The 26,674-nt window shown below is 49.2% G+C and overlaps 1 protein-coding gene across 8 annotated transcripts in view; it reads right to left on the bottom strand.

Annotated features, from left to right (window-relative positions):
- LOC112415112 (E3 ubiquitin-protein ligase RNF185) overlaps window positions 1-26,674 on the bottom strand; it is an 88,016-nt gene that overhangs the window by 23,153 nt on the left and 38,189 nt on the right. For 6 of the 8 annotated variants that reach the window (XM_024767908.1, XM_024767911.1, XM_024767909.1 and 3 more), the window contains one exon: window positions 19,661-19,760. In XM_024767908.1, coding sequence (XP_024623676.1) covers window positions 19,661-19,760 — 100 coding nt within the window. Of the gene's footprint in view, window positions 1-805; window positions 1,035-1,285; window positions 2,540-19,660; window positions 19,761-26,674 lie in introns of those variants that run through there. The other 2 variants (XM_024767914.1, XM_024767915.1) reach the window with 2 other exon arrangements.

The following is a 26,674-nucleotide window of genomic DNA, read 5'->3' as shown; positions in this document are numbered from 1 at the left end:
GTGGGGGATACATGCAGGGGGAGGTGCAGCCTCCTGAGGATGAGAGAAGAAACTCAGGAAGACAGGTGAGGTGGGCCAGAGAGACCCCACAAGTTAACTATGTTGAAACCAGTTGTCACATCTGTAAAATGGGGATACAAAACATCTTGAGGCTGTTGAGAGATCAAAGGATAAAGTACATAGCAGGATGCCTGGAAGAGTTAGCCCTGAGGACCAGTTCCCTCCCCCCTCCCTCAAATCCAGGGGTTTCCCACCACTCTACCAGGGTCTAGTAATTCCCAGAAACCGCATGGTGTTCTGCTTTTCTGCCCAGGGCACAGCCACCTGACTACGTATCCCAGCAGCGAGTTAGGGGCAAGAGTCTGGGTTGGGGAAGCCAGACGACCAGCACCATGGGTGAGGGGGAGGCAGACCTTGGAACAACAGGCTGCTCCCAAAGAATGAAAACAAGCCCCACCCCAGCCAGGAATGGCTCCATTCAGGGGGGACCCAGAGAGCCAGAACCTCCCTGGGGAGTTTCTGTTGGAGGGGGGGTGGGGCAGAGAGCAAAGAAAGGCAGGTCAGAGGTAGAGAGGAAGTTTCCACATCTCCCTTTGAAAAGCCCCACAGAAGCTCAGGCCTGGGGACCTGGCAGGCACGAGGGCCAGCCCCACAGCTCAGGATACTCCAAAGCCAGCTGCCCCAGTCTCACTTGCCCAGGCCTTTCCCCAGCAACTGTACTCAAAGGGAGCACAGGAGCCCTTAAAGGCCAGAGGCAAAGGTGCCTGCCATTAAGAGAACAAACGTGTATAATTAGAGTGCCTACCGTGGACTGGGCTGCCTACACCCAGGCCTCGCCAGCTTCCATGCTGTTTGGCAAAACCTGCCCATCCTGCTTGTTGGGACAAATTCCTGGGCAGGCGGCACAGCCTGCAGGCAGGTGAGACGTGTGAGAGCTGGAAGAACCGCACCCTAGCTGTGCTCTTCCCCTGGAAGCAGTAACACCAAGAGCAGGCCGGGTCGGCAGCACCTTTCAGAAGCTCTTCCAGGTGTGTCTGGGAAGGAAGGAGAGGCCGAGCTCCCCAGGAGCTGCCTTCTGGGCCCACCCCTCACCTCCCATTCCCAGCACATGGGGGAAGCCTTCGCCAGCCTGGTTCTGCTTGGAAGCAGCTTCCACTGGCTTCTGCCTGACACACGGTCAAAGGACAAGTGAAATCTGAGAAGCAGATTCAGGGAGGCATCTGCCCTCCCCTCAGGACAAGGGGCCCAAAGAGGAGATGGGAAGAGGACTCGGAGCCCAACTCACCGGAAGGGGTCTCTGGAGGTGAAGTAAGCCTGGACGGACAAGTAACTCCCCATCTTCTTCCCACATCAGATACACAAGCTCAGCTGCAAACCCGTCTGGAAGGGCCTCCAGCCGGCAGACGGCCACCATGACAGGCCCGGGGCTCCGGCACCGCTGGCTGTGGGCTGGCTGCCCGGCTCACCTCTCCCTCTGGAGGGGCCGGAGAGGTGTGAGCGCTCTGGGCCCCTTGCCCCCCAGCAGAGACCCGCAGGGGCTCATGGCTGGGATGCTGCCCCCCAGTTCTCGGAGGCTGGATGGCCCCTCAGGACTCGGGAGAAGCACCTCTCTGCGGAGGCTACACGCACACAAGGATTCTTGGGCAGGGGCCGGTGACTAGCCAGGAAAGAGGCGCTGCTGTCAAGTTAGCCTTCTTCTCCAGCCCCACCCCTGCCGGGGGAAGGAGGGAGGAAGGGGAGGGGCTCCGCGCGGAACGAGGTGTGTGGTTGGAGCAGCTATTAGGAAACAGACCTTGCAGGCAAGGGGTGGAGCTGAGCGGGAGGGAGGCTGCAGGCTGGCGCCGCAGACAATAACCAGGAATGGCTGGGTGTCCGTCCCTGAGCTCGGGGAAGGGCAGGGCAGGAGAGGGGGTGAGCACATCTGCCCCAAGTGTCCCCAACCTGAAGAGCCGCCCAAAGGACGGTAACTCTGCTCGGAGGTGAAGAAAAGCACAGAAGACCAGCTCCAGGCCAAGCCACACCCACCCCCTAAAGCGGGGGGCCCTCTGGCAGGAGAGGTTGGTCCAGAGACCCAGATCCAGAGAGCTGCCCTCTGGGCTGTCTGCTCTGGGCTGGCATCTACTTGGTGCTGGCACTAGGGTCCCCATTCATTCCTTCCCTCTGCCTGGCCTGGAGACTGCCACTCCACTTCTGGGCAGAGCTGCACTGTGGATGAGGAAACAAGGCCCAGGGTGTTAACTGACGCTTCTCCGTGTGGCAAGCACCTGTATGACACTCTCTTATTTCTCTGACATGGGAGTTATCTCCATGGTATACACAAAGAAAGTGAGGTACAGAGAGATTAGGTAACTTACCCGAGGCCAAAAAACTAGTCAGTGGCAGGGCTGGGATTTAAATGCAGACTCATGTGACTCTAGAGCTGAAGGTCTCAGCCCTGAGCTTCATTCTGCCTCTTCAAGGGGAAAGATCTCTTTCAAAGCCCTCCTGCAAGTAGGAGGAGCACAGAGCCTGTATCCCAGGTCACCTGTCCCCTCTCTCTTTCTTTCTTTCATTCATTCATTCCTAGAATGCCAGCCATCGGCCTCAGCAGGCAGTGGTGCTTCTTCCACGGTGTCCATGGTAACCAGGCTTCTCAAACTGAAAAACAGGGCACGATGGAGGACAAGGCCCATGGTGTCTGTGGGGATGATTGGCCAGGTATCTGGAGTGGGGCCTGCCTGAAGAGCCCCAGCTGCAGGACTGACCAAACGAGGGCCCACCACTGGGAGAGCCCCCAGAAGGCGTAGGCACATCCAGAACTCATTGCTGGACTTGAGGGAGCGACACCAGCTCTTTCCCACCAGGCACACACTCCTTTCCACTGAAGTCACCCTGTCACTATGACAGGAAAGCCTGTGGCGAAGGTGGTGGCTGTGTGTCAAGGGAGCCTTTTCCCATTCCTCTACTGACTGGGCACAGGGATAATAACGAGTGTGATAAGAGAGGGTGTTTGCACCCTGTTATAAGCTGGCATTTATCGAGCACTTAGGAGGTTCCAGGCCCTGTATTAAGTGCTCTGCATCTGTTATCCATCATACTTAAATGGCCAATCTACAGGGTAGATGTTATCACCCCCATTTAACAGATGATGGAACTGAGGTCTTGAATGGTTGTGTCACTAGCCTGAAGACAAACAGCTGGTAAGTGGGGGAGCTGGGCTTCAAATCCAGTAAGAGACGGGGTTGGGACACTTTTTCTGTAAAGGGCCAGACAGCAAACATTTTAGGCTTTGCAGGCCTACACAAATACAGACTCTGTCACTGCAGCACGAAAGTGGCCATATATAAAATGTAAACAAACGGGTGTGGCTCTGTTCCAATAAAACTTTATTTATAGACACTGAAATTTGAATTTCATGTTACTTTTATGTGCCACAAAGTATTCTTTTGCTTTCCCCCCTCAACCACTTAAAAATGTAAAAATCACAGGCCATACAAAAACAGGCAGTGGGCTAGTCTGCTGACCACTGCTCCACAGGCAGCACACTCAACCACACCGTTTCCGGCCTCTAATCATGAAGACCAGCCTTTGGCATTATTGCAGAACTCAGCCACGTCTATCTCCTGCCACACAGACCCCACACTCCAGCCCCAGAGGCAGCCAGCAGGCAGTGAGCACTGGACGAGGGCTCACCCTCACTCACCCTGTCCCAAGCCCTACGTGCAGCACTTACAAGCATAAGTGAATTTTAACCCACACCAGCTGGCAGTCCTGTGATCTCCCCCTTTTTACAGAGGAAGGAACAGAGGTACAGAGAGTTTAAATCCCTTGCCTGAGGTCACCCAGTTGTACACGTGAGAGGTGAAGCCAGGATTTGAACCCAGGCTGTCGAACCTGAGCTCCACCATTGCTATGCTGGAGCCCAGCCTGGGCCCGCAGCCAGACTGTCTGGGTTTGAGTACGACAAGGCACTGCACATAAGCCCTTGGCACAGAGTCTGGAACACATTAAGGGTAGATAAATGTTAGCTGCTAATATCATTAAGACTATTGTTACTACCACTATAGGCTAGCTATGTGGCCTTCAGCAAGTTGCTGCCCCTGTCTCAGCCTTGGTGAGGTCTCTAAATAGCTGCCAGCTTCAATGTTTTTCAGCCCTATGAGGTTGCAGAGGGCTCCTTGTTTTTCTTGGGTCTCAAGTTGAGTTTAAACCTCTTGAGCTGGCCCTGAGGGGATCAGGATCCTTGCCTGGGGGCCACACAAGAGCCACAGAGGAGGTGGGGCAGAGTGGAAGGGTGGGGGGAACAACACACAGTATACCGAAAGGCCGGCCCAGAGCTCTCTTTCTTCCAGTGACAGAGCCAACTATTTCTCACCAAAAATCTATTATGTTCCCCTGTAATTCGATCAGGCAAGAAGGGGGCCCCAAATTAAGTCTGGAACTAGCAAATTATCTTCTAATTGCACCCTCTGATTTCCATCTGATGAACAGCGTGTGGATGGAAGAAAATGCAAGCCACAAAGAGACGGGGCCAGGGAGCCCATGAGCATAACTCCTCTTGACATTTCACACAGCTCTGCTGTTCCAGCGGCGGCGGGTGCAGTGAGTCGGTGTCTAGGAATGCGAGCAGGAGGCTGCAGGCGCTCTCCATCCCCCCTACTCCCCTCACAAAGGACTCAGTGGGTGGGTGGGTATGTGGGGAACTAGTGTAAGGACCTCTCAATGCCATAAAACTGCCTCCCCCTGGAAGAGGTGTGGCTGCCTCCCCCAGTGCTGACCTGAAGCGGAGGCCCCTCCAAGGTGGAGTCCACTTGACCCCTATAAATCCAGACTGCAGAAGGAACCATGAAGGACGCGAAACCACCAGATGTGAGAAGCCGCTGGCTGATCAGACCCAAGCGTGTGGCTCCTCAGGGCCAACTTCAAAGGCCTCCAACCGCCCCCAGAACTGGGAGGCGGGAGGTCACAATGGAGGCTGTACTTCCACCCCCTGCCCCTGGATACTGGTTCTGGGTGGAAAGCTGCTCTTCTAGGTACCAGAGCAGCTGGCACAGGATTCAGAGGCTGCGGCTGCCAGAGGCAACTGCAGGGATCCTTGGACTGGCAGTGACGGACGGGATAAGATGGCAGGGGAGGTACTAATCTCCTGCACATTTCACAAGTTGGAAACCTGGAGGAGAGCCCAGCAAACCGACTCCTCAGAACCAGCTGAGACACTGGGCTTCGAGGCGGCTGCGAAGCTGGCAAGGACAGCCTTCAGGGCCAGTGGCCGCAAGTGAGTGCTCTGGGGAGCAATGGTGAATGAATGAATCACCCCAACCTCTTCTCAGAAGGCAGCTCTGGTCAGATAACCTGAAGCCCAGGAACTGTGTCCGTGTGGGGCCCTCTACTGGCTGGGAGGACTCCATCCAGGGATGGGAGCTCGGGGACCTTGGAAGGGGAGCGGCGTCATCCTCATCTGCTGTTTTTCTTGCCTCTGCTCCCCCTCAATTCCAGTTCACTTTCCATACTAAAGCAGCAGTCAGATGAGGGTCCCAGCAAGTCTACTGCTAGAAATTTTGCCCAGAGAAATATTCCTACAAACGTGCCAAGACCTGTGTCCAGCATGGTTTCATGCTGAAAGATGAGGAATAATCCATGTGCCCATCAGCAGGGGTGGGCTACAAGCAATCTCACTTTCACGTGACAGAATACTACACAGATATTAAGAATAATGAGGTAGGGGCCTCCCTCGTGGTGCAGTGGTTAAGAATCCGCTTGCCAATGCAGGGGATACGGGTTCAAGCCTTGGTCTGGGAAGACTCCACAGGCTGTGGAGCAACTAAGCCCATGTGTCACAACTACTGAGCCTGCGCTCTAGAGCTCATGAGCCATAACTACCGAGCCCATGTGCCACAACTACTGAAGCCCACACCTAGAGCCTGTGCTCCGCAACAACAGAAGTCACTGCAATGAGAAGCCCGCACACCGCAACAAAGAGTAGCCCCCGCTCGCCACAACTAGAGAAAGCCCGCATTCAGCAACAAAGACCCAACGCAGCCAAAAAATAAATAAATTAATATTTTAAAATAATAATAATAATGAGGTAGATCTTAGGGTCCTGAAACAGAAACTGTCCTGGGTAAAGGGTTACATGAAAAATCCAGGCATCAGAGAGAGCGTGCAGTATGATCCCACCATTTCAAAAGTCTATGCGTGTAACCCTTAGAGACCACCTGGCGGACTCTACCACGCGGCTGTTGGTTTCTCTTCAGGGTAGTGAGACAAGCAGCACGGAGGAAACAGCATTCGTTTTCTACCTTTTAATACTGCTTACATTTTTTCTTACACTTAAGTGCTGCTTTTTAAAACGATAAATGGACAAAAACAAACAGAAGTCCTGGGACCTCCCTGGTGGTCCAGTGATTAAGAATCCACCTTTCGGGCTTCTCTGGTGCAGTGGTTAAGAACCTGCCTGCCAATGCAAGGGACACACGTTCGAGCCCTGGCCCAGGAAGATTCTACATGCCGCGGAGCAACTAAGCCCATGCGCCACAACTACTGAGCCTGAGCTCTAGAGCCCGCAAGCCACAACTACTGAGCCCACTTGCCATAACTACGAAGCCTGCGTGCCTAGAGCCCGTGCTCCGCAACAAGAGAAGCCACAACAATAAGAAGCCCGTGCATCGCAACGAAGAGTAGCCCCTGCTCACCGCAACTAGAGAAAGCCTGCGCACAGCAACGAAGAGGAAAAAAAAAAAAAAAAGCAAACAAAAAGAATCCACCTTCCAATGCAGGGGATACGGGTTCGATCCCTGGTCAGGGAACTAAGATCCCACATGCTGTGGGGCAACTAAGCCTGTGCACCGCAACTACTGAGCCCGTGAACTCCGGAGCCCGTGCGCCACACCTACAGAAGCCCGTGAACCGCAACTAGAGAAGCCAGCTCACCGCAATGAAAAGAAACCCACGTGCCACAACAAAGACCCAGCGCAGCCAAAAAACACAAAAGTCCCATGGTTTAGAGTAAACACCTTCTCACGTGTTTTTCCTAGTGCTCCTGTCCAGAGGCAAAGGCTGCTTGGGTGCCCTGCACTCAGGACCCCCAGGGCTGTCTCTCCAGCTTCCCCCCTGGGGTCACCACTCTGGCCACCTCCTGCCCCACTCTACTTCCTGACCTGGCCACATAGGCTCTCCCTGGGCAGTCCCAAGCCTTTGCTCCCTTAGCTCCTGTAGCCTCCTCCACCTCCAGCTGGTGACTGTCTCCTCCTTTTTTTTAAAATTAATTAATTTATTTTTGGCTGCGTTGGGCCTTCGTTGCTGAACGCAGGCTTTCTCTAGTTGCGGTGAGTGGGGGCTACTCTTCGTTGTGGTGTGCGGGCTTCTCATTGTGGTAGCTTCTCTTGTTGCAGAGCATGGGCTCAGCAGTTGTGGCTCGTGGGCTCTAGAGCACAGGCTCAGTAGTTGTGGCACATAGGCTTAGTTACTCCACGGCATGTGGGATCTTCCTGGACCACAGCTCAAACTCGTGTCCCTGTACTGGCAGGCGATTCTTAACCACTGCGCCACCAGGGAAGCCTCTGTCTCCTCCTTTTTCCAGGCCCACCTCCAAAAGAGCACTCAGTGTCCTTGGAAAGGGTTTCCTTAACACATCCCCAAGCACATCACACACAGGAGGGGCTCGGAGCCCGTACCTGTTTACCTCCAGGTCGAATACATGAGGCCCACCCCTGACATTTGCAGATGCCTAGTAAATGATTCAGGACCCCCATTACGAGCAACTTCTAGAGTGGTGATAACTAAGGTTTACAATGCGTTTTCAATTTACAAAGGGCTTTTATGCTCATCATCCAGGTTAGTCCTTGCAATAACCTCAAAAAGAGTACACACAGCACAGACAGGGCAAGGGAAGCCGAGGGATGTTAGGTAATCCATCCAAGGTTACTGCGGGGAAGTGCAGGACTGAGATTAAAAGCCTGGTTTGCTGACCTCCGATCCCATGCCCCTTCCTCAACAGGAACCCTAATGAGGCATTCAGGAATCCAGCCTCTCCAACACCTACCCAGGGCCCTGAAGTGCTGGGTATGCTGAACTCCTCCATCTGATTTCTCTAGATTTTCTGCCCACATTCTTATTGTCAGGATATCATGAAAGCAATTGCCTTGTGGGAATCAAGAGGGTCTCGTGACCAACAACCCAGTGAAAACATGAAGTCAGGTCTAACAAGTCATGACTGATCCACCACTGCTGAATCCTCGTGATCAGCCCCCTTCCTAAATGCTCACTGTCTACCTATTCCATCATCTGCAAAATTCCACAGAATTCCACCAGAATTTGTCCACAAAATCCCATTCAGAATTCTGTGAAGGAGTCAAGTCAGAAGAATTCTAAGTTCACTTTTTCCAGGATCTCCTTTTTTCCTCCTTTTTGAAAACTGGGCCAGTTAGCAACCTCCATTCTTATTTCACTATTAGATCCCCAACGCCTGGTACACGGCAGGTATGGAACAAACTATACTTGGGGTATTACCCCATCTCCACGGTTTTTCAAAAGTAACTAACTGTTGCTGTGCCAATAAGGTATCCCCGCTTTTTCTTCCTTCAAAGTATTAGGAAATAATTTTTCCAGTCTGAAAATCTAAACACATTTCATGTGACTGGGTACCCTCATACACCTTGGGCTTTCTATACTCCCTTCCGAGTTTCAAGGGACTGGACTATATCTCTAAGGTTCTCTCCAGATTTCCAGGATACCTGATTAAGCTGGATGCCAAGGACTGTCTTTTGCCCTGTGTTTGTTAACACGACACCACGTTCCAGAAGTCGTGGACACTTGGCTCCCTTTCTGTAAAACACTGACCGAGCTCCATGAGCCCCACAGTGGGGTGGGCTTGTTCTCATACACTTTCATTTAAGTCTCATAACCCTGTGAGGTTGGGATGTCATCTCCTTGTTATGTATGAAGAACTGAAGTCCTAATAGAAGGTCATTCAAGGTTACAGGTCTAGGAATTGGCAGAGATGGGATTTAACCCAAGACTTTGGATTCCAGGTCCAAGACACTAAAGTTGCCTCAAATAACTATTTTATACTTGCTATTTGATTTACAGTGGTGTTTTTAAGTTTGGTCGAAAGAACTGCAGCATCGGACACCCCTGGGCAGCTTGTTGAAAGTGATGATTCCTGGACCTACCCCAGGCTGATATAATAATAATTGCTGAGAGCGAGCCCAAGTATTGCATTTTGTAGAAGCCCCGGTATTTCTGATGCAGACTGAAAGCTGAAACCACTGCTTTCCTCTTTCCTGTGTGCTCTTCCACTTGATTCCACTCTACTCTCACACGAACCCTGAGAAGCAGGCAGCACAAATCACTAGCATCCCCTTGTTACAAATGAGGAAATGACTGCAAGGCAGCTTGTTCATCTTCTTATTCTGGATGCAGCTTAAGTACAGAAATGTTTGGTGGTTGACATTCTGTACAGCCTTGGCTCGCTGGGGACTTCCACCCTCCTGGCGCTGTTCTTACTCATGTGTAACACACAGTAGCTGCCTCTGTCTTTTTTTTTTTTTTTTTTTTTTTTGCGGTATGCGGGCCTCTCACTGCTGTGGCCTCTCCCGTTGCAGAGCACAGGCTCCGGACATGCAGGCTCAGTGGCCATGGCTCACGGGCCTAGCCGCTCCGCGGCATGTGGGATCTTCCCGGACCGGGGCATGAACCTGTGTCCCCTTGCATCGGCTGGCGGACTCTCAACCACTGCGCCACCAGGGAAGCCCATGCCTCTGTCTTTTCTTCACTGACACCGCAGTGTTGCTCAAGGTACAGTGGGAAAAGGTGACTCCAGAATATAGGGTCTTCTCATGAAAAGGCAGCCTTTGGAACTGAAACAAGTTAACAAAACAAAACGCAAGGGCTGACAAAAACAAAAACAGCCAGTGCTGCTGCAAGAGTCAGTGCTACTGATGGGAGTGGAGTGGGGCACCCCCTGTTCTAACCAGGATCACCACCGGGCTGCCTCAGCGAGGCAGGACCAGAAGGTGACTGACACGTAAGAGAAAACCACGCTAATTCAAACCTGAAACCTGGCTTGAGGTACTGGGAGGTTTTTCCTGGTAATAGGGAGGAGTGTGGAGACAGAGAGCTTGTTGGCACCCTTCCAGCACTGCCCAAGTGAGGAGGGACTCTAGCCCTTGCGGGAAAACTACAAGGCAAATTAGCACAGTGGGCTGGGCAGTGCAGAAGGCATGCCATCCTTCAAGACTGCTGCATTGCTGGTTTTAGACTCCAGAATGACATTTATAGACAGAGATCTTATTCTATGCCCCCATTTCAGAAGAAGAGCTCTTGCCTGGGAGAATACTGCAGAACAAAGATATGGGGATGACGTGCACTGGAAGGGCTTTATCCAAGTGTCAAAAGAGAAAGATGGTTGTTCGATAAAAACATGATTCGCCCAACAAGCACTGAGTGCCCGCTGCGTTCTTGGCACTCTGCCGAGCTCTGGGAAACAAAGATGAACTGGATGTGGCTCCAGACTCAGAGAATTTCATACTCCGAGACTGATGTTAGACGTGTAAACAGATACTGACAGGGCCACGACTGAGGTTATACAAGGAGAGTAACAAAGACAGAGAAAAAGGCTCCTCTGATTGGTGGGGAGGAGTGTGGGTGCATTCGGGGAGGCTCCTCCACAGAGGACTGGCTGCATCGGCTGAGTCTAACAGGCTGATCGCCAGGCAGACAAGAGGCATTCCACCTGAAGGAACAACATGTGCAAAAGCACTGAGGCGGAACAGGGGAAGGTCCATCCGCCGCAGCACAGGGCGCATGTGAAGAGTGAGCAGAGGGGAGGCTGGGATGGGGGAAGAGGGCACGGCAGACCACCAAGAGTCAGGTCACCCACAGGTGGTGAGGAGTTATCAGAGGTATTTAAGCAAGCAGAGACTCCCAATGAAGAAAACACAAAGCCTGAAACACCAAAGAGAGCGCTGGTCCTTAGCTGCCAGTTCCTCTCCCTGAACAGGCATTTGTCTCAAGTCCACAGCTGGCTGTGTGTACATCCACTGAAGACTGCTGGCCAACCAGTGTTCACTAACAGCAGACCACGGCTTCATCCTCAGGCCACGTCTCCACCGAGGTGGTCCTTTTAACACCTGAGATTTGCCTGCACGAGCTGTAAAAGAACAGGGTCACAACCCCTTTGTAGATAATTATCCACTGTGGCTCTGTAACAAATATTAGAAAACTGAATGTTTAACATTCAGTGTCAAATGCTGTGTTTACACATTCTTCCCCTGACTGCATGGGGAAAGAGTGCTTTGGATACCCTGACAAATCTCTGGGAAATGTCTGGCAGAGAAGACCTGAAAATCTAACCTGGCTGACAACAAACTTGCTGTGTGATCTAAGGCAAGCCATTAAACATCTCTGGGCTTCCATTTCTTCTTCTGTAAGAGGAAGGAGTTAGGTGAGCAAAACATTCTACACCAGTAGGTCAATGCTGAAGGGCTGTGGTCAGAGAAACGCTGACTGGCTGAACACCCAGAGACCTCTCCAAGGCCAGGGTCACCTTGGTGAATCCAGGACCCTAATTCAGGCCTCATTTTTGACCTTTTAGGTCCAGGAACAGGACTTCATAGTATCCAGAGAGGTGCAGACATTCTAGGATGTATCTATCCTAACCATTTATTGACCTCTGTCCATTTATGAATTGGCCCTTGAAATCAGAACACCACATCCCCTGTACAGGTGCTGCTCCCTGATCCTTCCTGTCATCAGAATCCCAGGAAGCCGAGTTAGGCATCAGAAGGCTGCACTGTGAGCATGGACTTAAAATACAGGGAAATGAGGAGCCATGGAGAGAAATTTCGTTCTGGCAGCCATGAGCTAGCCAAACCAGCCCCGCCTACAACAAAGAACACCCTTCTGGTGACTAAACCCAGATTCAGTATCTCTATGTGGACATACTTCTAGTTTTGCATACTTCTAGTTTTGCCGGACTTTTCACTTACTGTTTCACTGTTGGCCACTCATTATTCTACTGGTTTTTAAACTAATTTTTAATTGAAAAAAATCATTACTTCTTTAGATATGTAACAATCACCAATTCACGTACTATTCAGCCCTGGCAGACATTGGGCTCCCTGGGAGCTACTAACAAATGGCTACCAGTCATGGGCACTCATTCTGCAAGCCCTGGTCCCACCAGGGCCACGCATGGCTTCACTCACCCACCGCTTACAATAACATGACGAGGCAGGCACTAGGCTACTTTCTCCATTTCATAGATGAGGAAACAAAGCACAGAAAGGGTAAGTAACTTGCCCAAGGTGCGCAGCTAATAAATGGCAGGACCAGGATTCTAACCCAAGCAATCTGGTTCTAGAGTCTTTCTTAACTACCACACAATACTGCTCTTGTTACACACAGATCCAACTAGTTTAACTCCCAGAGGACAAACTTCATTTCCAAGTTCTTGGGGAATCGCCAAACCATCCACCCCCTCCCTGCCATAAATCACCCACAAGTAAAAGATACTTTTTTTCCCCACTTTATACTCAATGGGCATCTTTAGCTAATGCCATCCTTCAAAGATTTCTAAAAATTTGAAAAACAAATACATTAAAAAACTTGCGATTAGAATTGGGATTTGTCAGATTTCAGGACAGTTCATAACTAGTTTGGGCCATAGTTGAACATTTCTCTTTCTCTCTCCAGGGCTTGCTCTTGTCTGGACTGTACCTACAGAGTACAGCTCAAGACCTGCTGCTGGACAGGAGGACTCCTGGGTCAGCCTCTTTGGCTCCTTTGGGGGCAGAAGACAAATCATTCACTTTTCACTCGACACTTGTAGGCAATTGTCCCAAATAACCCAATGTCCGGAACCAATTCCTCCCTGCCATTTACAGTAACTGCAGCCACGGTGGCTGCTAAGGGAAGGATGTGGGGAAGGGGAAGGGCAGGGAAAGGCCTCACTTTCATCACATCACTTGGCCACCCCAGGCAATTCATTCAACAACTATCCCTCCCATGCCAACATGTGCTCAGTGGTGACACATAAAGGGCAAAAAACCCTGTGGTCCCTGACCAAGTTATGCTAGCATATTAGAGACCTCAGGATGTCACTAAGGAGATGAGCAAATGAATAAATGTGAGATTAAACCCACAAAAAAAGCTTCAAGAGAAGGTCTATGAAAGCATAAAACAGGGGCCACAACCTATTCTGTAACTATTTCCCTGAGACATCCGTTCCTCATCCAGGTAAAGACCTGAAGGATGAGCAGGTGTTAACTAGGCGAAAAGAGGGTGAGAGAGCATTCCAGGCAGAGGCAGCAGGATCAAAGGCCTTGTCAAAAGGAAGAAGGGCGAGTTTTGGACCTGTGAAGAGCAGCAAGGCTGAAGTAGAGGAAACGGGAGGCTATGGGGCGAGGCCAGACCACGGGGAACTCTACAGGCCACAGAAAGGACTTTGGCCTTTACCCAAGAATGCTGGAGAGTCGTTGAAGTGTATGAGGACAGAGAGATGACAGAGTGTGACGTGGTCAGATTTTTTTTCTTTTTCTTTTTTTTTTGCGGTACGCAGGCCTCTCACTGTTGTGGCCTCTCCCGCTGCGGAGCACAGGCTCCAGACGCGCAGGCTCAGTGGCCATGGCTCACGGGCCCAGCCGCTCTGCGGCATGTGGGATCTTCCCAGACCGGGGCACGAACCCGTGTCCCCTGCATCGGCAGGCAGGCTCTCAACCACTGCGCCACCAGGGAAGCCCAGATTTTTTTTCTTTTTAAAGATCACTCACTCTAGCGGCTCTGTGGAGAATGTATTGGGGGTCCAGAGTGACCATGGACAGTAAGAAGGCTACTGTGGTCATCAGGTGAGGGATGATGGTAAACTGGAACACGGTGGTGATAGGAGAAATGGAAAGACGTGAACGCATTCAAAGTATAATCTGGAGATAAAACTGACAGGCTTGGATATAAGGATGAGAAAGAAGAGGTGTCGTGAAGGACACCTGGGTTCCGGCTTGGGCAGTGGGTGGATGGTGAAGCCATTCAACAGGACAGGTTACGATGGAAAAGGAGCCAGTTCTGGGGGGAAGACTGAAGGCCCGGCTGGGTCTGAGACGCCTGCAAGACCTCCGAATGGACATGTGAAGTTAACAGCAGGATACTAGTCTAGAACTCAGTGGAGAGGTCTGGACTGCACACCGATTCCATCAGTATGTGGAGTATGTGGTCATCAGCATGTGGAGGACAGGAGCCATGGGGGTGGGTAAGACTGCCCAGGGAGGGAACAGTGAGCCCACCTGGAGGAACGGCAATGTTTCAGAGCTGGATAGAGGGGGGTAAGCAAACTGGAATGACCAGAGAAGTGGGAGGAAACGAAGGGGGCATGGAATGTCAGGGGAGCCAAGGGAAGGAAACGTTTCAAGAGTGACCGAGACACTAATAATAAACGCTAACATATATTAAGTCTTAATTACAGCCAGGCACTCTGCTGAGGGCTTTGAATACATGTTCAAATTTAGTCTGCACAACAGCCTTTTGAGGTGGGAACCATTTCACTCTTTTATAGATGAGGAAACTGTGGCAAAGAAAGGTTAAGGCGGTGACTCATGAGGAGCTGGGATGGAAACTCAAGCAGCCTGACTGCAAACTCTGATTCACCTGACTACCTCCAGGGCAGCTCGGGAGGCCATACAAGATGAGGACTGAAGAGTGGCCAGCGGACGGACCACTGAGTCTATCCTCTGGGACACCCCCAAGGGAATGTTCCAAGGGAGAGACAGAATGGAAGCCAGACTACAGCCCATTATTAGGAACACTCCAAGTTTTGACCTGTTTTTCAGCTGTCTGAGGGAACCAACTGGGAGATATGACCAGTAGGTCCAATCTGTGTCCCCGACAGCAGCTAACTGGGTGCTTTAATACAGTAGATGATGCTCAAAATGAAATGAGAACGGCTCAGGAGCACAGTGTTGCTACGTGCTGCTGCTGACCCACTCCATCCTAATGTTTTCAGAGTGCTCTCTGATGTGTTACCTCCGTGATCCTCACAACGACTTCATGAGGTGGGTTACTTTCACCACATCTTAGAGATAGGAAACTGAGACTCATCACAGCTAAGGAACTTGCCCACAGTTACACAGCTGGCCTGGCTCACCAAGGCTCAAATCCAGGTCTTCTGACTCCAGGTCTAATGTTCTTTCGTGGGAGTCACAGTGGAAAGAAGACCCTTCTTTGGAGCCAGAGAGACCTAACTTCGAGTGTCAGCTCTGTGTGACCCTGGGCAAGTTACTTTACCTTTCTGGGCCTTCCTGTATAAAATGGGGTTGTAGGGTTACCATGAGGGTTGAATCAGATAATCTAAGTGAAACTCCCAATACAATGCTTAGTAAATTATCAGTCCTCCATCCCTGGCCCCACCCCCAGCCCCTCCATCTCTGCCCTGGACAGCCAATGTGGGGCTTCTACGGGGTCTTATTTTTGTTTTTCCAAAGAACAGAGCAGGATTAAGGCACATTGAAGGTCACAAGCTGCTGCTACATATTAGAAGTCCCACTCTGTTCATGCTGGAGTCCCTTGTCGGGGCAGAAGGCGGCCCAGGTGTTTGCCCTTCCCCTTCCCTGCGGGGCAAGCCCCAGGCCCCAGGCATCTATCCAGCAGCCAGCCTTAATGACCTGCTGGCTCGCTGTTTCCTTAGAGATAAACTAGACAAACTAGAATCAAAGGCTTTTGGGTCAATAAACGGGACAGCAACACCAACAGTACAACAGCAGAGGGCAGGGTTGCTCCACTGACTCCCACGCCAGGAGCCAGAGACCCAGGAGAAATTTAACAGCACTTTTACTGACACTGGAGTTCATGAAGCCTTTGAACCAATGTCCTTCAGTGCTATCTGACACCACCAGTGTGTGGAGGGTGATTTCTTTTCACCCTGAAGGTACAGAAGAGGAAACTGAGCCTCAGGGAGGGTAAATGACTGCCCTAGTCAGGAATGCAAAGACTCTGGTAAGCAAGGAGTCAGGATGCCTGGGTTCAAATCCCAACTATGCCAGTTACTAGCTCTGTGACTGTAGCAAGTAACCTCCATTTCCCTATATTTGTAAAATAAGTAAGACCAGTACCACATTAGGTTGTTGTAGGAATTAAATGAGATAATGTACGTGACATACACTTAGGACAGTGTCTGGTGCAGAGTAAGCACTCAATAAATGGTACCTGTTACTGTAATTATCATTCTACTGCGCTTGTTTGGATGGGGGTGTGGGTGAGAAAATGAGCACAGCTTTCAGCACTGCAGAAAACACTGTCGTCAGCCAGCCCATTATACCACAGTCTCGGTCGCTACATGTGTGATTTCTTCACCGGCCTTTCCTGGAGTCACAAATTTAGAGGAAATGGTCTGTAGCTTGATGAAGTGACAACAGCTTTCTATCTGCATCATCCCTTTTTCAGAGCATCGCCATTAGGCAACACTTCTCCAAAGAGAAAGCTGTTCGCGATCCTGAGAAAGGAGGCCCTGAAAGTTCCCAGGAGCCTTAAGAATGGTGGAGTTGCCCCTGTGATAATGCTGTCAGGAATCGGGTCAAACAACAGAGTTCCAGGTAGGGGCCATAAAGAGGCAGTTTTTCCTCCTCCCACAATCTCTCCTCCTTGGCCAAACACCTCTGACTAGGGGGAAAGGACAATCAAGGACAATCGTCAGAAAACTCATCAAGTTTCCCTGGTTTGCCAACATGCCAAGAGATCAGGTCACCATTCATAGCTTCTCATTTTAACCTCAACTACAAACAATGTGCAGTCCGGCTGCTTTCCTGGCCTCCCCCAGAGAGAGGGAGCCAGTTCCTGAGAGCTTCAGAGAGAATGTCCCCAGCTCTAGAACCAATGGCACTGCTCAAGAAGGAAGGTCAGAGGTACGGAGTCCAAACAGGCCCGCTGCGAAGGCTGAGGAGAGGAAGCGGGAGGGCTGGTCAGCCAAGCATCCAGAGATCAGAGAGATCCTGGCTGGGCGCCCCAACTGCACCAGCACAATTACGGACTTCCAGGAAGTACGTTAACTGGCCTCCAAAGTACAGCCCCAGGTCCCAGCCGTAAGTGGCTTCCTATTGTCTGGGCACCTGAGAATCTGGCGGAGGCAAGAGGCAAGATTATGTAAGTGGCTGCAGACGGGATGGGATAGTGTAAGGAGAAGGTGAGGGGAGGAGTTTGAACCAAACCCCAGCAATTTCTCCATTCAATATCCAGCCCCACCCTGTGACTAGGAAAACAAAGGTATGGGGGAAGGGGAGAAGAAAAGTCATTTCCTTTATTGTAACTGGAGCCCAGCTGGGTAAGAGTGAGGCTGGAATGGAGTCAGGAAGAATGAATTACTTTGGGTAGCATGGAAGGAGGGTCCTGCTTCTAGCAGGCCTGCACCCAGACACTGTGAATTCATCAGAGAATCACAGATAAGCTGGGGTGGAAGAGACCTTAAAAGACTATTCAGGCTAATGCCTCAGGCTCCTCATAACCCAGGTCGCTTCTGGGGCCAGACAAGTACAATACTTCCCAGCCCTGAAGATATTCCTCCAATTTGGGAAAAAATCAAATTGGCTCCAAAGCAGCCAACCTCCCCACGGCAAATCACCAGGCTCCATCTGAGGGCTCCATGCCATCCAGTTTTCGTGGGAAAGCTCAGGAGTCAGGAGATGCATCCTTTCAGTAGAGCTGGATCAGAAAGACTCCATCCTTGAGGCAAAGCTGCAAATAAGAGACTGAACCGAGATGCTCTGCTTCCCCCACAGGCATGCTCTTTGATTTAACTGTGCCAGGGTGGTTCAAAGTTAACCTTAATCCCCAAGGCTCCACATCAGATGACCAATGAGTGTGTTAAGAGAAATACACATATGCATGCAGGTATATATAGACACACATTCACAATATAACATAAAGTGACAACTGCTGATTATTAAAGGTTTTCTATGTGTCAGATGCTATGCTAGGGACTTTACATAGGTTATCACATTTAATCCTCCTGAACAACCTTCTGGGATGAGTACTATTCTTATCCCTATTTTACAGATGAGGTACCTGAAGTTCAGGGAAGTCACCTACGGTCAGTTAATAAACTGCAAAGCCAGGATTTGAAACCAGTCTCTTCCATAGCCTGAACTCTTTCCCACCAGGATAACATGTCTTATTTCTTTATGAGCATGTATTTGTGTGTCTGTCTCTTTTATATACACACACACACACACACACACACACACACACAGAGTGCACTCTAACAAGCTAGCATCTTCAGTCCTAGGGCCAGCTCTTTTCATCCATGGCCTAACTTTTTGACTTTTTGGTTTCAGGCCTTTCATCTGTGATATGAAGGAGTTATATCATATAGTAGGTGGTTCTTCTAGTTATAGGAGAATCCAGAAATCCCAAAGATTAGCTTGTTCTACCCATTCTTGCTTATTTTGGTTAGAAGATATTCATACAAATGGGAAAACGGCAGGAACAAATAAGACCGTATGGGTTGGAGGCCAAGGAGAGCCTCAGTCTGGGAACTCTTTGGGTTCTGATGCTGCTCGTTTGCCTCAGTTGTAAAATGAAAAGACTAGCCAGAGGCCCCTGCAGCTATGATACTCTGCTCCTATCTTACTAAAAGGCAAAGTAAAAGTGGAATCAAATTCCCTGAGGGTAACCAAGGAGGAGTAACCAAAGCAATCAGATCCACAGAGAAGACTGGAGAGCTCCGAGTTAGAGCTGAAAGGGCAGAAAAATGTTCCAACTCTTCCAGAGGCCAGAGCTCTCAAGGCCAACCCCCCACGTAATTCCCTGGGTGGAGAGAAATGCTTAAAGGTCAATTAAATTTCTTGATATCAGCACAGGGGATGCTTTGCAACATGAGCTGTGTGTGGGAGCTGGAGTTTACAGCACATGGTGCCCAGCTACGGTCTGTCTCATTCTCAGATCTCAGCACAGCCCTGCCACTTCAGACCACGGGGGACCACAAATGCCCACCCAGCCTCCAACGAGGAATGACTGCAGGCCAGGTGCTGTGTTATGCTCTGGAGAATATAAAGACAAGCTCCCACTCTCAAGGATTCCAACCATTCAGTGGGTGCCTACCATGAGCTGGACCCTTGGCATATATGACTTCATTCAATTTCAACAAGTCTGTGACAGAAATGATTAACACCTTTATTTTCCTGATGAGGAACAGAGTCTCAGAGAAGAGGAACAAATCTGACATTAAAGTCTGTGTTATTTTCAAGAAACCAAGCTGCCTCCAAACAATAATCTAAGAGCTATAATAAAGTTAATAACAAAAAGCAGGAAACTAGGGAGGCATCCCGTGGTGAAGAAGAGCTGGCTCTGCCAGCTGCACTACAAACAACCCTTGAGGCAACTGTGTAATCAGCAGTGCAGGCGTGGGAAAGTCGCTCTTTCTCAGCCTTGGTCTCCTCACCTATAAAGTGAGGGTGCTGGGACACCCCGGAAAGGTCTCCTCCCATCCCAAACCCCCCACCTCTAGCTGCACCCGGCCCATGTGTGGCTCTTCCACTTTCACCTGGTGTTTGCTCACATGCCCTTCCTGGGCATATCCCTTTGCTCCCTGAGCTCCCCCCAAATGGAAACTCTCTAGTAGGAAGCTTGTTTTGTATTTTCCAGAAGATGAAATAGTGCCTGGCCCGCAGCGCACTGGCAAAGACAGGGATGTGGACCCACTTACCGGAAGCAGGAGCTGTGCCAGGCTTCACTGACAGTCCTGTACAACCTCTGGTTCAGAGCGACATGGTCTCCACAGCCCCGACACCTCCAGGCATCTTCACCTGCACACAAAACCAAGGGGCTCAGAGGCCAAAGAAGCAGGGGTGCAGGGATGGGACTCCTACCGTGTAGAAGACGATCAAGTTAACGGACTCTCATACTGAAAGGGCTGGGCGATGCTCTGCTGGATGCACAGTTTCCTCCTCCACAAGATCCCTGGGGAGCGCTCATCCAGTTGTTCATCTCCCCACCACAGGGAATTCCTGGCCTCAAAAGTAGCCTCATTTTTTAAAATGAGACTTTTAAAAAAACGGTTCTGGTTGTTCCTTTTTCTACTGAAACAAAACCTGCCTTCTCCTTTCCTTCAGCCCTTGCTTACAGTTCTGAGTAGATGAAATGAACAAAGTCTCTTTATTTTCGGGTCAGCCTTTCCTACAATGGTCCCCAGCCAGCACCCAGAAATTTCTCCTCTCTAGGTTACACGTGTTGCTGCCTTTCCCTACTCTTCAAAAGCCCTGGTTGTGCAGATTTTCCATCACCCCAATGGTTCCATCATTCATTCAACCAACATCATGGGTCCTCTTGTTGGACCCATGGGTCCAAGCTCTACATTGGAGGCTGTTGGATAAATTACCCCTACTCCTCAAAGAGGAAATCCACTGGAAAAGAAACATTCTTCCATATTGTACTTTTTCATTAAGATGTTATTTCAGGGGTAGAAGCAAAGTGCTATCTTAGTTCAGAGAAAGAAATTACAAGGGTAGAAGGGAAAGAACAAACATTTAATCCCTCCTATATGCCAAGAACTGGGCTAGATGCTTTCACAGACCCAATCTCATTTAATTCTCAAAACAATCCTGTGAGACAGGTTATTATTATATTAACGGATGAGAGAACTGAAGCTTGGGGCCGGAGGTGAAAGGCCAAGCGGCAGAGTTAGCATCCCAACTCAGGTCTGCCCCATTCTAAAGCCTGTGCTCTTTCTAGTTCCTGCCCATTCAACTCAGGAGAGCCAGGAAAGTCTTTGCAGGGGAAGCTGAGCCTTGAAAGATGGGCAAGATTTACTACAGGCTGAAAAAGTATGGGGAAGAGCTGTGTAGGCTGAGAGATTAGCATGGGCAGAAGCACAGAGTCAGTCCACATCCCTCCAAAAGGGACAGAGCACAATACTCCTGGTGTGGCTCAGATGTTAACTTGTTGAAATAAAAGGGCAGCTGAGATCAAGTTGTGGTACCTGACTCAGCCCTAGAAAGCGGGACAAGGTTGTTACAAGACTCCCTTGTGCGCCCCGTGTGTGCGGCTTTGTTCTCTCTGGGTAACTCCAGACTGCCACAGGCACAGTGACAGTCACCGGACCCTGTTTTACAGGCACAGGGGCCATGAATAGACAATGCACGGCTTCGGGCACTTCAGGATTGCTTGGCGGCATTCTGGGGCAGCCAGGGCACAGACAGCTGTCCTCACAGCCCAGAGGAGAGTTAAATGAGCTGGCAGAAGGTTTTAAAGCCCGACCCACCTGCTCCTCTCCCATACGTGTATCACCTCCTGGATCTAAACTTCCTAGACTCTCGAGAGGGAGGGGCCTTTGTGGTTTTGGGTGGTAGTGGTTGGACAGTGCACCATCAACCTCACAAACTCCAAGGCAGAAAAGTCTGAGACACTCATTCAAACTGGTTTATGGGTGAGACAGTGAATTAGTGGTTTTTTTTAAATATTATTTTTACATCTTTATTGGAGTATAATTGCTTTACAATGTTGTGTTAGTTTCTGCTGTATAACAAAGTGAATCAGCTACACATATACATATATCCCCATATCCCCTCCCTCTTGCGCCTCCCTCCCACTCTCCCTATTCCACCCCTCTAGGTGGTCACAAAGCACCGAGCTGATCTCCCTGTGCTATGCAGCTACTTCCCACTAGCTATCTGTTTTACATTTGGTAGTGTATATATGTGAATGTTACTCTCTCACTTCAACCCAGCTTACCCTCCCCGTGTCCTCAAGTCCATTCTCTATGTCTGCATCTTTATTCCTGTCCTGCCCCTAGGTTCATCAGAACCATTTTTTTAGATTCCATATATGTGTGTTAGCGTGCGGTATTTGTTTTTCTCTTTCGGACTTACTTCACTATGTATGACTTACTCTAGGTCCATCTACCTCACTACAAATAACTCAATTTCGTTTCTTTTTATGGCTGAGTAATATTCCACTGTATATATGTGCCACATCTTCTTTATCCATTCACCTGTTGATGGACACTTAGGTTGCGTTCATGTTCTGGCTGTTGTAAATAGTACTGCAGTGAACACTGTGGTGGTACGTGTCTCTTTTTGAATTATGGTTTTCTCAGGGTATATGCCCAGTAGTAGGATTGCTGGGTTATATGGTAGTTCTGTTTTTAGTTTTTTAAAGGAACCTCCATACTGTTTTCCATAGTGGCTGTATCAATTTACATTCCCACCAACAGTGCAAGAGGGTTCCCTTTAGTGAGAGGGTTTTTAATGAACACAGATATCCAAATGAATCTTCCAAATTCTGGAAGTACCAGAGTTTGGGAACTCTTACATGAAAGGGCTTTCAGGCTGCCACCAGCAAATCTCATTATTTTAAGCCACACCTTGTTTCTTGCTTTTACTTTTTAACCAGCAAGGAATAGTCTCTGACCCGACCACCCACTTACTCAACAATTCAACATCTTGGCTCTGAGTGACCTCTGGTTGTTTCCAAAATTCAAAAAGAATCAGGCCTTTCCACTGTGAAGATATTCGAGATAACTTGTTATGGCCACACCCTCCAGAGCCTACCCTGCCCTCCAGTCTTTTTTTTTTTTAATATAAATTTATTTATTTATTTTTGGCTGCGTTCGGTCTTTGTTGATGCACAAAGGCTTTCGCTAGTTGCGGCGAGTGGGGGGCTACTCTTCGTTGCGGTGTGTGGGCTTCTCATTGGAGTGGCTTCTCTTGTTGCAGAGCACAGGCTCTGGGTGCCCCTGCGCCAGTAGCTGTGGCCTGTGGGCTCAGTAGTTGTGGCACACGGGCTTAGTTGCTCCGCAGCATGTGGGATCTTCCCAGACCAGGGCTCAAACCCACGTCCCCTGCATTGGCAGGCGGGTTCTTAACCACTGCGCCACCAGAGAAGTCCCCCTCCGGTCTTGAGAAACTCAACACCATTCAACACTTACGTAACACGTGCTCTGTGCTAGGCACTAGTGGCACAAAAATCAAGACCCTCTACTCCCTCCTCTCATAGCCACCTGGTTCCACCTTTGAAATGTCCCTCCAATCCTTCTCTGTCCTTCAGCACTGCCCGAGTTCAGGTGTTTGGCTTCTTTTCCTGGTGTGCTGCTGCACAGTCTTAGCTGGCTCACCCAGACTCCCCAATGTCTACAGAACTCAACTGTTGACTCCACCCCATCCCACCTCTCAGAAGACAGTCTCCACCACCTCTCCCTTCTCCACTGGCTCCTTCCAACTGTCACTGAAATAAATTCAAGTCTTTCCCATTTAAAAAAAAAAAAAACCTGGACCCCACTTTCTCCTCTAGCTACCACCCTTGCTTCCCCATGTCACAGCCACACATATTAAAAAGTTGTCTAACAGGGAGAGTCCTTACCCTGGAGGTCCAGTGGTAACCTCCAGTTGTCTAACCTCCAGTCCTTACCCTGGAGGTCCAGTGGTAAGGACTCTGCACTTTTACTGCAAAGGCGCGGGTTCAATCCCTGGTCAGGGGACTAAGACCCTGCAAGACAGGCGGCGCAGCAAAAAAAAAAAAAAAAAAAGTTGTCTAATAAAAAACAAACTTATGGCTACCAAAGGAGAAAAGGCAGGGAGGGATAAATTAGGAGTTTGGGATTAACAGATACACACTACTATATATAAAACAGATAAACAACAGGAGCTACTGTACAGCATGGGGAACTATATTCAATATCCTGTAATAAAACACAATGGAAAAGAATATGAAGAATATATATATATATATAACTGAATCACTTTGTTGTATACCAGAAACTGATACGTTGTATATCAACTATACTTCAATTAAAAAAAAAAAATTGTCTACACATCACTGCCTTCATTTCTTCACTTCCTATTTACTGCCCAATCCACTGCAGTTTGACTTCCACCCCCACCATTTCTCTGAAACTGTCTCACCAACGTCAACAGTGACCGCTTATTGCTAAATTCAATGGACACGTTTCAGTCATTCTTTTAGCAAGTATTTACTGCATGCCAACTATGTGTCTAACACCATGCTCGGGAAAGAGCAGCAAACAAGAGAGAGATTAAACATAGAGCAGATATTAAACAATAACATAATTATTTTCATTATAATTGGGGCAAGTGGTAGGAAGAAGATATCAAGTTCATAACTAAGCAAATGGGGTTGGGTAGGGCAAACAAGAACATATTCCTTAAGGAAGTAATTTCCAAGCTGAGCTCTTAAGGATGAATAGAAATTAACCAGGCAAAAGGAGGAGGAAAGGGTAACACTGGAGACTGGGATGGCGGGGAGGTCTGTGTAAAGGTCCTGAGGCAGGAACACAAACTCCTCACTCATCACTAAAGCTGGCTCTTGTTAGCTCCTAAGGACTAATGAACTAAGACCAGTCCCTGGCCTACTACAGTCCCTCAAGAAACATTTATTGAAAGAAGGGATGGCCCTCCACAAGGTGGCCCCAAAGAACCTTTATCTTTCAACCTCTTGTACAAACGAATGCTCTAGTCACATCTTGATTTATTTTTTATTCCTGCCACACAAATGCATGGTCTTGTATCCTAACATTCACACCTATAGCTACTCTGTGTGTTTAGGATACTTTATTTACCCACCTTTTCCTCCCTTAATCAGACTTCCATCCTTCCTTGATGGTCCCCCAAAGGCAGGAAGTGTTTGTTTCACTTGGTGTATTACCTGTTTTATATCATTTGTTCTATAACTACAGTTCATTATGTTTCTGTCTCCTTTAGTCCCTTCCTCTCTGCACCACCGCCCCCAGCTCTAAGGGGCAAAGACTGCACCTTGATCATCTTCAAATCTCCAGGGCCTAGCATGAAGTCTGGTGCAGAACTGACACTCCTTTGTGTGGCAAATCCAACTGAAAAACTGGACCCAACTGCCAGCTATAAAGGTAATTTCCAAAGATAAGCTCCAATGGTCAGCAGCAATGATTCACCTGGAATGTGTCCTGGCTCCCCCGTGACTACCTCCAGAAAAAGTCACATGTAGATGCACATGCCTCAGTCTGTCACACTGTACCCGAGGGAGGCTATTCACGCAGAGCCTTCAGCCTCCCAAACCCAGACTTTCTTCAAAAATACTCTCGGCCTCTTCAGCTCCCTTACACAGCCCTAAAAGTCAATGATCCTAACTCTCTTATAACCTTCATTCTAGGAAATGTAAGAGAAATGTAATAATACAAGTCTTGGAGATTTCTGTGAGGCCTAGTGGAAGACCAATCTAGGGTCCAGTCCGGCTGGGAATGTCTTCCTCTAGGAAAATACCTCATTGTACCAGGCTGTTCACCTCTCCCTCGACTGTGTTTACCTCTCCTATTTGCAGACTTATCAACAGTGGCTACTGATTGTCAGAGTCCAGAAAGGGAGCTTGACTAAGTAAATGTCCCCAGCAGCTTCAAACAATACGGAGCCCTTGTCAGGTGTTTAATAATCAGAAAACCATGCCTTCATGGTTATTATTGGGATTTGTTGCTTTTAGGAAGTGCTAAGTGTGCGATGCAAACAAGGTGAGAATTGTAACAAATGGCTCATTACAAAGTTTCTCACCTTCAGGATCTTTTGAATGCTGGTATAAAATATACTCAGCTTCTATACTCTTCTCTCTCCCAACTTAATAATTGGTGACATGAGCCTCAAACAATCTGTGACTACTGGGGTAGGCACTAGGGTAGCAGGATGGTAAGGCTGGAAGGGCCTTTAAAAATCATCTACTCAAACCTAAGCCTTTCATTTTTCTGAAAGAAAAATGGGCTTGGAGAAGAATTGAGTTGTCTAACCATCAGAAAGCTGGTCCAGAAGGGGCTCAAACCCAAGTTCTGAGACTACCAGACCTGTTGCATTTTTATGATCCTAAGCAGCCTCAGACAAGTTGAGACTTGGAAGGGCTCATTTATTCCATGGAAGGGCTCAGCCTTGTACCCCAGCTCAGGGCCAGTGAGTTTCCCACAAGACACTAACATTCACCTTAATCTTGGTCTAAGAACTTGGTTTCTGCAAACTAGTCCTTTCCAACTTCAAAGTGGTGAGAAATCCCCAAGCACTGAGAGCTTGTGAGACCATAAAGCCTGGCCTGAACCAACATGCACAGATCCTATCCTTTCACTTGAGAAAAAAAAATCGTTGGTGCTTCTCACGTTCCACTAGACTATGAGAACCTGGAACAAAACCCAGCCAATTCAGTGCAGCACAAAACAAGTACGGTAACTGTTGTGCCCCCTGGGAGCTGGCAGGTCAGGTATATAAATCCAACTTGTTCCAGGATAAAGCAGGAAGCAGAGGGGCAGGGCAGCAACTGGTATGGAACAACCAAGAGAGAAGAGATCACATTTGAATGAAGTGACTACCAACAAGATTAACAGTAATGATTAACATTCCTCTAGATATTCTCCCCTGTATCCCAAAGAGTTTTCCTCCTCACTAGCTTATCAAATATTACCAAAGGAGTGTCTAAGGAAGAAAGATTAGATGATTTTTAAAGGTGCTCCTGGACTTCTCTGGACCTTAGATTCTTCCTTCATAAAAGGAGGGATCATGGGCTTCCCTGGTGGCGCAGTGGTTGAGAGTCCGCCTGCTGATGCAGGGGACACGGGTCCGTTCCCCAGTCTGGGAAGATCCCACATGCCGCGGAGCGCCTGGGCCCGTGAGCCATGGCCGCTGAGCCTGCGCCTCTGGAGCCTGTGCTCCCAAACGGGAGAGGCCACAACAGTGAGAGGCCTACGTACAGCAAAAAAAAAAAA

This window comes from Neophocaena asiaeorientalis, unplaced genomic scaffold, assembly GCF_003031525.2.
Source record: "Neophocaena asiaeorientalis asiaeorientalis breed wild unplaced genomic scaffold, Neophocaena_asiaeorientalis_V1.1 scaffold828, whole genome shotgun sequence".
NCBI classification, from domain to species: domain Eukaryota; kingdom Metazoa; phylum Chordata; class Mammalia; order Artiodactyla; family Phocoenidae; genus Neophocaena; species Neophocaena asiaeorientalis.
This window is presented reverse-complemented; position numbering and strand designations above follow the sequence as displayed.